The sequence below is a fragment of the Humulus lupulus genome, chromosome 2 (genome assembly GCF_963169125.1).
Source record: "Humulus lupulus chromosome 2, drHumLupu1.1, whole genome shotgun sequence".
Taxonomy (NCBI): domain Eukaryota; kingdom Viridiplantae; phylum Streptophyta; class Magnoliopsida; order Rosales; family Cannabaceae; genus Humulus; species Humulus lupulus.
In genome coordinates this window covers 6,041,595-6,052,881 of record NC_084794.1, presented here as the reverse complement: position 1 = coordinate 6,052,881, position 11,287 = coordinate 6,041,595, and the positions used below count along the sequence as shown (strand labels likewise).

General features: G+C 29.8%; 1 protein-coding gene across 1 annotated transcript; it reads left to right on the top strand.

The window, feature by feature from the left end:
• The first annotated feature begins 1,344 nt into the window (after positions 1-1,344).
• Positions 1,345-1,989, top strand: LOC133815796 (ethylene-responsive transcription factor 1B-like). The gene has a single exon (XM_062248593.1). It carries the CDS (start codon positions 1,345-1,347, stop codon positions 1,987-1,989), a length of 645 nt encoding a protein of 214 aa, XP_062104577.1.
• Positions 1,990-11,287: the final 9,298 nt, after the last annotated feature.

Here is an 11,287-nt window from a genome sequence, read left to right as displayed (position 1 = left end):
CTTTTCTCCAACTCCGACACTGCAAAATGCGAAACTCACGTAGCCGAACCCTTTAAACAGTAGGTAACTACGCTCCACCGACAACCCACTCCAATGATATAGCAATGGCAGAAAGAACCAGGACGTTACTCAGTAATACTCGGTTGAAGAGGAAGAAGTTTTTTTTTTTTTTTTTTTTCTTGTTTGCTTAAGGGTAAATGACAATCGGTACCCGGTTAAAGGGGGTCCCTAAGGGTATATGTGTATTTTTGTATCATTCAATCAACAAATTCAAATCTAACCATTCACTCTAAAAACTAACATATCATATGGCTGATAATCAATGTTGAACTAAGTCCTGAAAATGGGAACTGAGGGACTAAAGAAGTCCCTATATATATTTTATATAATAAAAGTGTAGATATCATATTTAACCGATTTTATTTTTTTTAATGGAATATTTTTATATTTAACATAATATTCTTATATTTAAAAAAAATAAAATAATAATAATTAAAAAATTAAAATAAGATATTTTAAAAATATTTTACAATGATAATTTTTTAAAATAATAAATAATTAAAAAAATTAAAATAATATATTTTTGAGATATTTTATAATGATAATTATTTAAAAATAATAAAATTATTTTATAACTTAAATAAAATTTAATTAAACTTAAATTCACCTATTAGAATAATATCATATTAAATATATAATATAATTTACTGTCAATTAGTAACAAATTGATATTTTTTTTTTTAAACTAGCAAGAAACTTAAATTTAAAATACATATATAATATTTAATATTACATTAAACATATAATATATAATTATTACTCCCAAATTTAAAAACTAGAAAAAATATAAATTTAAACAAAAATAAATAAATTATTTAATTAAAATATAATATTTATTTAAATTTTATATGATATTAATATAAATTTAATAAAAATAATTAATAAATTTTATAAATAAAATTAAGTAATTGTGTATATGATAAAGTTATTTATATATAATATAAATTTACACATTACGTATAAAATCAGAATTGATGACGTCACTACTTTTTGGATCCTTGACCTGGCGGCCATGCCTTTGAATTGACCCATTTGTGGAAATGAGATTTTTATCCTTATTATTTGTTAAAATTGCAATGGGCCCTACAAAAATATGAATATTTTCATATTAACCCTACTTGCCTTGTCTTATTCTTTACGTTATGAAAAAATATATAAAGGCACAACGTCCTCCGACTGTTGCTTACTCAAAATACGGGACCAAAAACTGAACACCTGAGAAACAGAGTAATCATAAAACAACAAAAGAAAAGAAAGAACATATATGTACTAGCCACCATGCAAATGGAGTCCTCTTTCTTGACCTCTCAATCTTCCGATTTATTGCCGGAATCTTCCTTCGGTTCACCGAAACCATTCGGGTGGGATTTGGCCCAGAATTTTCTCCCTTTCAATGAGAATGATTCGGAGGAAATGTTCCTGTATGGACTACTTTCAAACACTATCCAAGAAACATGTTCAAACGGAGTTATGGAGAGTCCACTCAAGGAAGAAGATGAGATGAATATTACAAAGAAGGAGAAGTCGTATCGGGGCGTTCGGCGCAGGCCATGGGGGAAGTTCGCGGCCGAGATCAGGGACTCGACGCGGCACGGCATAAGAGTGTGGCTTGGCACGTTTGATAGCGCCGAGGAAGCCGCTTTGGCCTATGATCAAGCTGCTTTTTCTACGCGTGGTCCTACGGCTATCCTCAATTTTGCTGTCGAAACGGTTAGAGAGTCTCTGCGAGAGTTGATTTCTTGCAGCGGCGACGGAGGAGCCCTTGTTGAAGATTGCTCGCCGCTGATGGCTCTCAAAAGAACACACTCCATCAGAAGGAAACTAGTGATCAGGAAGAGCAAAGAGAAGGATTTGACACTAAACAATGTGGTGGTGTTTGAAGATTTGGGTGCAGAGTACTTAGAGCACCTTTTAGCTACTACAATCTAAGTATAAATTTATATAATTATATCTATATATCTATCCAAACACTACCCCCGAAATATCTTATCTATATCTATATATGATCTACTATTTTAATTAATTAACCAAACTACTGATGTTGCTTATTATTACGTACCTTATACTTTGTATGAACTGGTATTTTTTACGGGGGGTTTATCGTTTTTGGACATGTGTTTTTCCCCATTATCTGTCTGGATCATGTGTTTTAAAAAATTACTTTTTGGACCCTATGTTTTGCAAAATAGAACTATAAACTCAATTTTGATGAAGAAAAAATTGAATATAACAATACAGATTTTAACCAGAATGATTTTATTTTTGTTCTAAATTGTTAGTTTGGTAAATTATTTGTGATTTTAGTTGAGAAAACATTGACCAAAATTGGGTTTAAGGTTCTATTTTAACCATTTTACAAAACATAGATGTTGGGAATCTGCAGCTTCCAACTCCAAGATACAAATTAATACACAAATAAAGTTTATGGTATTTTTGCAATTAATTCATGCGTCCATGAAAAATGGCAAAATTGAAAAACCCAAAAATGTTTAAGGCCCAGTCCAGCCCAATAACGATTTCACAAGCAAAACAAACACTGAGTTTTTAACTCAGAATTTCATAAATCAATAAAACCATTTATCTCAAGAACACGGGCACACACACAAGAATAACAAAAATTAAGGCTAGAGTTTAAGAGAAACAAACAGAGAGTGAGAGCCAAAAACACCAGAAATTGATCTCGGAGTTCACCCTAGAACGATGGGCTACGTCTCCGTCAAGCTACCTCAGAGTGCTTGAGCATTCACTAATCACAACAAGTATTACACAGTGTTTACTTTAGATTTCGAATCACAATCTTTGATTGATAATCTGATCTTTCTATCTCTCTGACTTTTCTTTCTTTTTCCTCACTCTTTCTAACTCTGTTTCTGTTCTTTCTTTTGCATGTACAAAACAACTGAGCTCCTCGGAGCTTCTCTCTCTAGACTCTCTCACTAGCTCAGCAAAGGAATGGACAATATGAAGCTTCGTATCTGGTGGTTCTTCTTTCTGACCTGATCTTCTAAATATATAGATGTATATATACTGAAGAGTTAGTTTAAGTTGCTGAGTTGTAATTAGTTAGGCTTTCTTGATTCTGATAATTCTTGTTGTAACTGAAAGCTGTTGATGTTCGAGTCTTTCTGATGAGTCTGTACTGATATTTGGCCTAAGGGCAAACTTGTAAATTTTTCTGTTGTAACTTGAACTGAGCTTATTTATAAGGAGATTTACTTAACAATAGGATTCAAAAAGTAATTTATCAAAATACAGGATCCAAATAAGTAATGAAAAAAAATACAGATCCAAAAAAATATAAATCCTTTTTTAAGTTATGTGTAGTGAATGATAATATATAGTGAAAAAGGATTCATAACATATAGGGACTAAGATAATATTCCATTCGTTAAAATATATTGTTAACACGTTTATTCTCTTATTTTTATTTGTCCACATACATGAAAAAAAATGTCACATAAATCTAACCCTTACTATAATAAAAATTCAAACTTTTCTTGTGGATTGTTTTTTTGATCGATATTTTCTTGTGGATTGTTCTTGGTCACACTCTAACAAATTGAGCAGCTAACTTTCTTATTCAAATGGTCTTATTCATCACTAAAATTGAATCATTTCATTGTCATGCTAAATAAACCAATTATTGTTTCTCCATAGAATTTTTTTTCTAGAATTATTATAATTTTTTAAACAAAAATCCTTGCTTATATAATAGTGATAAAACAAGCTCTGTCCATTCTTGGAAGGTATTAGAATAGTGAAACTAATAGCTATAGATTCTATAAGAGCATTTACAGCAGCTGCTGTAAAAGCAGCTCTTCTCAATTTTGGAAAAGAGACATCAAAATGAGTCAAAATAAGGCATACATCTTTTTTTGTGTGTAAGACAAATAAGGCATATATACATTAGATACTCTATATATTACCGTATTTTTTTACATTAGTGAATAGTAACTGCTGAGAAACACTAAGAGCACTTTCAATGGGTGCTCTACATCATCTTTTACAATACCTCTAAACACACATTTTTATATTTTACCTCTAAGTTTTACATTATACCATACATCATATTCTCTATTTTTTTTCTCTATATCATTTAAATATTATATTTTCAAATTTTTTTATTCATTTCAAATTTTTTCTATAACTATTAATCTATATATTTTTCAATATCAATCTATATTTTTTTATTCTAATTATTAATATTATAAAATATATGATCAACTTACACATATGTCATATTTTATATTAAGTATATGTAATATTGTGCTAAAATGAAAATAAAATATAATAATAGTATAAAATATAAATAAAATTCTTTTAATAGGTATATAAATATATAATATATATATAGAAAGAAAATAAAGAAAAGATGATGAAATCTATATATAAATATATTAATTTTATTTATGTTTATATATATATAAAGAGAGATAATAATGTAATATATTTACATAATGAATAGTGTAACATAAATCTAGCTAAACACTATAGACAAAGGTAAACAAATTTAAAGGATAAAACTTCTATTGTATGGCTTTTTTAGTACTCCTTAGTTATAATTTAGGTATATAGTAAATATAGCTACTCCATTGGGAGTGCTCTAATCATCGATTTAAATTGCATGCAATTTTTACACATAATGTTGTGTATTTAACTTTAACCATATATATTTTTAAGTAGGGACCACGCCACTTTTAATTATGTGATTGAGATTAATTATACATTATTTGTGTATAAATAGTGTGTGCAATTTAAGTGTATCCCAATTATTACTCATATTTTATTAGTTTTTTTTTTGCGTGTGTATATATTAATATTATGAATAAAATATATAAAAAGATTGAATATTTAAATGATGCAAAGAAGAAAGAGAGAAATTCGTCATGTATAGTGTAATGTAAAATAAAGAAAGTAGAATTTTAGTGATGTACATTTTAAAGGATAGAGAATGTCATCTATTAGGAGTGCTATAATGGGAAAGTGAAATCAAAACTTGCTTTGTAGTAAATTTAAAAAATACCCTCAATTCTTTGAATAAGAAACAACATAAAGATTCAGCTTAAGCACTCTCATTAACTTTTCTACTTTATCTTTCAAAATACATTATAAAAACCCTACTTTCTCTATTTTACATTACACCATACAGAACCATACATGCATATACCGTACATCAACTTTTTTTATTTTATATTTTTTATCTATATCATTTAAATGTCATATTTTTAATCATTTCAAATATAAAATAATAAAAAAAGATAAAGAAAAAGATATTATTTTTTTTTCATAAATATACTTTTTACTTTTTGACAGTCCTTAAAATTGCTATTTTTAAAAATACGGACTTAAGTTTACAAAAATAAAATTTTTAAAGTTTTATTATTTAAAAATACGGTGTCTTAGTCTTCAACTAAAAAATAGCCCATAACATACTAAAAAATGCCAAAAATATATTCAAAATATACCTCAGAACAACTAGACGTATATCTAAATATTACCAAAAAACACAACAACGAAAAAAAATTAAATATACCCAAAATAAACTAAAAATATAACCAACCATACTAAAGTATCCCAAAAATAAACCAAAATTAAACTAACAAATAGAATTGATAAAACAACTCAAATTATACCTAATATGAATTAAAAGTGTCTCAATAAATATATATATATATACTCAAAGAATAGCAAAAATATAGCTGAAATAAATTAAAATACTAAAAAATAATCAAAAAAATTTATTGTAACCTATACCAACATATCATGTATTTCTAATATTGTAAACACTTGCTCATCTTACTAGTCCAAGTATCACTTTCTCTTTTAGAGTACGCACTTCTCTTTGTTACTGGATAATTAAAATATATAGTTAAATGGAAGCACTTTGTTCTTAGTTTTAAATGAAAAGAGAAGCACATTAGTTGAAGCTTTAGCTATTCATCATGATCAAGATCCTCAATTTTATGCTACAACAACAACTTAAACCGCTGAGATTATGTAAGAACCAAAGCATACTTAAGTATACAAAAAAAATATATATATACTCATAGGGTCGGCCCTGGCCATAGGCGGGCTAGGCTCGTGCCTAGGGCTCACCCCTACCCAGGGCCCAAAAATATCATGTAAACTCTTAAGTGTGTTCAAAGAAAAAAAAAATTTAAATAAGGCCCGCCCAGCTGCCTTTCCCCTTCCTAGCTGGTGTTCAAGAAAAAAAAAATTTAAATAAGGCACAGCAGCCTTTCCTTCCCAGCCGGCCCAATTAGTTTAAATAAATATAAATGTAGTAGTCCAACTGGACCAAAACGTGTGAGGCAATTCAAAGAAAAAAAAAAAAGGAAAGCTGAAAAGTCTCTTTGACTCTCTCTCTCTCCCTTCTCTCTCACAATCTCACTCTCAATTCACATCCTTTCAAAAAAAAAAAAAAAAAACCTCAAACTCCCATTTCAATTTTTCCCACCTACCTTCCATAACCCTAAGAGTTCTCTCTCCTCTCTATACTCTAGTCTCTCCAAAACCACCATTATAATTTACAATTTTACCAACTATCCTCTTCAATTCTCATCACTCATCAATCATCATATTAATATACAATATTCAAAGAAAAAAGCAATCTATTCTTCTTGTATTGTAATGGTAAGCTTTCAAAGTTAATCTTTTATTACTTTTTATTAATTTAATTGCTATGTTTATTTAAAATTAATAATTATTTACTTATCATACACATATTTTTTTTATCACCATTGATTCACATTCACACAAAAAAATAAGGTCACCATTGGAAAAAAAAAAAAAACCTTTTTATTGGTCTCATTTGATTTATAAAGTTATGTGACTTGTGTCTTGCAATTTTTTTTTTATTTTTTTTTATAGTTTTGCTATATTATTGTACTCATATCATTAATTTTGTTTGCAATTTTTATAGGATCCTATTAGAAATTACAAATACAAATCAGGAGCCCAAAAAAGAAATGAGAAATTAAGGAAGGAACTCTTGCAAAAAAGTCAGGTTGGTTCTCTTAATAAGTATTTTAATACAAATAATGTAGACAATTTTGTAGTGAATGAGAATGACATTGAGAATCAATTTGCTATATTATGTAATGAATTATTGGTTTGGAATGTATTTATATTACTAAATATTAGTTTAATTTTATTTAAAATTACATAAAAAAATTACATATACAAAAGGGCCCATTTTTTTAAAATTTATTAAAACCGTCTTAGGCCCACTTTTTTTCAGGGCCGGCCATGTATACTCAGAATTTACCTAAGAGAAAAACTAAACATATATACAAAATAAACTATTATATAATTACTAAAACTCAACCAAAAAATATATACCTAAAGTATACCCAAAATAACTAAAACTATATCTAATATATATCCAAAGTATACCAAAAATATAACTAAATTAAATTAAAATAAAAACAGAATTTCACTATTCTTTTTTTACCAAAATTATACTAAATAACATAAATATATCAAACATATGCAAAAGAAAATGAACTAAACAAATACTAAAAAGCAACCATTGTTTTAATATTTTTCCAAGTGTTATGAATTGAAACTTTAGACAGAAAAAAAACCATGTGAAAGTATATAAACATTAGGCATAAACTAACTAAAATATACCTAATATAAACCTAAACTAAAGTAAAAAAAATCAACCAAATAATTTAAAAATACCAAATAACATAAATATAGACCAACATACAGTGACAAAAATTTGTTTACCGGGGATGAAAGTTAAAAAAAAATATTAAGAAGGGCGTAAATGTAAAAATTTACACAAAAAGGGACATAAATACAAAAATTTACATTAAAGAATTGACATAAATGCAAAAATTTACATAAAATGGACTAAGATGTAAAAACATATACATATACTCAAAATAAAATAACAGATCCTTGTTTATAATTTATGTTCCAATTGTCTCGTCATTATTTGAATGTTGAAGACAACCCACATATCCCCTCGAAATATATATAAATATATATATATATATATATTTATTTATTTATATATACTAGTGAATAGCTCTTGCTTAAGGCACGAGCAACCCGTTAACATTGTTACTCTTTCTCTAACGTTTTGTTTCTTGCCAAAAAAACTAAAAGTGATTTAAAAATGAATAAGTGAAAAAATATATTTTTTTTTTGAATTCTTGTAGGTGAAGAATTTAAATAATAATTGTAACGACCTGGTTACTCCAGAACAGTTACGGTGAACCGGAAATTTGACCCGATACCTGAGTCCTTTGGTTAAAAATGTGCTCTAAGTGTAATTAACAGGTTAAGGTGTAAAACCAATAAAAAGAAAATGATATATTATATTATAAACTGCTCATGACCTATTCAAAACATTTACAAGTTGTTTACAGTATAAAAGGGTCACTACAATTTCAAATTTACAATCCCGCCGACCTAAGCGGCAAAAATAGGGTAAACCCCCTAATTCCTCTGAGAACTCCTTGGCCGTGGTGGTCGAGTGGCCGCATATGTACACATCACCACCTAAGCTCTCCACTCAAGGCTGGGTGAGCTTTTCTTTCCCTTTACCTGCACCACATAAGCCAAGGCCCAGCAAGAAAACACAATATAGCATGATATAATATCAACAATTATCATAATAATCATTCAGGACTATCAGTCCAAAACAGATAGATGACAGTCGCAAAAGTCACAAAAGTGGGTACAACCCCCTCTAGCCATGTGACGATAGTGGGTACAACAGATAAGTGAACCTTCCATAGCTTAAACAGGATAGGTGCATGGTGATTAGTCACCAACATAACCTTCCTCATGACCATAGAGTCATAACCTTGGAACATCGTTCCCTAGCCATGTGACAAACAGTCACTTGGGCCCTAGGCCCCCGGCTCTAGTAACTAGTCTTAGACTAGACAATTGCTTATAAGTTCATCGACTTTAGAGTCGGTCCAGCGTTAATGCCTTAGAGCCATTCAACGCTGATATCGATTAGATCTAATCTTCATTTGGCTCAGCGTTCATGACGCTATGCCATTTCTGACTCTTAGGTCAATGTCCCTAACTAGTCAGTACATGTACATGTATACAACATTCGCTAGCATTTAATAGGCAATCCATGTCTGCATTTATCAATCAACATGCCTCAGTACAATCACGCATGTCACATATACACAGGGTGCGGTTTTCTTACACTGTTTTCTTACCTCAGATTCGAGCTGGAACGATTAAAAGAACGACCCTTGAGAACGATCAACCTTTAGTCCTTTAGCGGTCACCTAATCATAATCAAACACGGGATATCATTAATAATAATGATCAACATAGGTTTCCAAACCAATATCTAGCCTCCGGGACATCAATCCAAACTAATCCAAGTAGTAGGAACACTCCCGAGGCCTATAACTAAGTTCCCGGGGTCAAAACATGCAAACGGGGTGAAAATTGGGCAAGGGTTGCAGCCCTAGAACCTTGGGCCGCGGCCCCCAGAACTTCCTGAAGCAAGGGCTGCGACGCCCTTCATCAAGGGCCACGGCGCCCAGCAGGCACAAAGAGCCCCACTTGCTTCTTCAAAGCAGGGCCGCGGCACCCCAAGAACAGGGTCGCGGCCCCCAACTCTGGGCCATTCCAAAACACGTTTTTAACACTCCAAAGCCTCAAAAATCATACCTAAACATTTCCCAATCATCAAATCAAAGTTCCCAAGCTTCCCAATGCTCCAAAACCCTCAAAACCCAAGGTTCTAACGAACCGAAAACTCAACAATTTACAAAATCTAATTCAAAGCTTAGAAACTCGAAAAACTCAAAACTTAAACTTCGATTACCTTCGATTGGGTTATTTTCCGTCAAATCCTTCGGTTAAGAAGCTTCTAATCTTTCCTAAGATCGCTATGCCTCGATCCTCGCTTGATTCCGACTCCTAGAACTCGAGCTTTCTTCGAAAAGGCTCAAACGGTAAAACGAACTGACGAAAGGGAGAACGAGAGGTTTTCTAACGTACGTTCTATCTGATAAGCTACTTCAAGCTTAAGTAACCTCAAATAAAACCTAGTGCTTGGGGTCCCAAAAACACCCCCGGGGACATTATAGTCAAAACTTCCAGAATTCCATCCTGATCTCAAATACTCCCAATTTATCATCAAATAAACATTCCTATTACCCAATAATTGACCACATTATGATAAAACCGCTAATCCATTATATATGACCGTCTCATGCCGAATAGCTCAAATATATCTCCATAATAATGGAATCTCATTCATAAATCACATTATGCACCCAAATACACAAATATACCCTTAACGGGTCAAATGATCAAAACAGCATAATATTCAAATGTGGACCCACATGCATACACATATTATCATATAATAATATAATTCACATAAACATGCATATTATCATTTAATGTGATAATTAAACAAGTATGGCCCTCCCGGCCTACTAATCTCGTCATTAAACCACATCAGAGAATTCGGGGCATTACAATAATATAAACAAATAGTTCATAATTAATATTTTTTTTCTCTTGGCTTGGAAATTGAATTGATTGTATAATTATTATTATTATTACTATGTATTTTGCCACTCCTCTGATCTATGACAATTTTTTTTTTGTTTAATAAATTGATATTTTGTGAGAAGATAACTTAGTTATAAACTAATATTTTTCTAAATATTTAATTCAATTATTTACAACATCACAAACAGTTTATTAATTTGGAAGAAATAAAGAGGTCATTCTCCCATTAAAAAAAATAATGATGAATACCTTACAAATCAATAAATTATAGATATAATTATTCTTAAAAACTCCAATAAGGTGTAAAGGAAAAATTAAACGAGGATATTCAATAGAAAAGAAAACTAACACACTTATTACATTAAGTAGTTTTTTTTAAAAAAAAAACTAACTATATACATTGGAAAAACTTCATAATAATATATTGAAAAGGAAACACCAAGTAAAATATCAAAAGAAAACTAACACACTTATCACACTGATCTAGTATGTAAAGAATATATTTCAAATTAATTTATATATATGTCACATAACAGTGTATAAACATACAATGACTCTTTAACTAAAATCTTAATTAGTGAAAATATATTTTTTTAATGTTTTTTTAAAAAATATATTTGATTTGATAATTTTACAAAGTTAATAATACAAATACAATAACATACATATCCAACAAAAGTTAATACACATCCATAATTTTAATAATGTAACAACA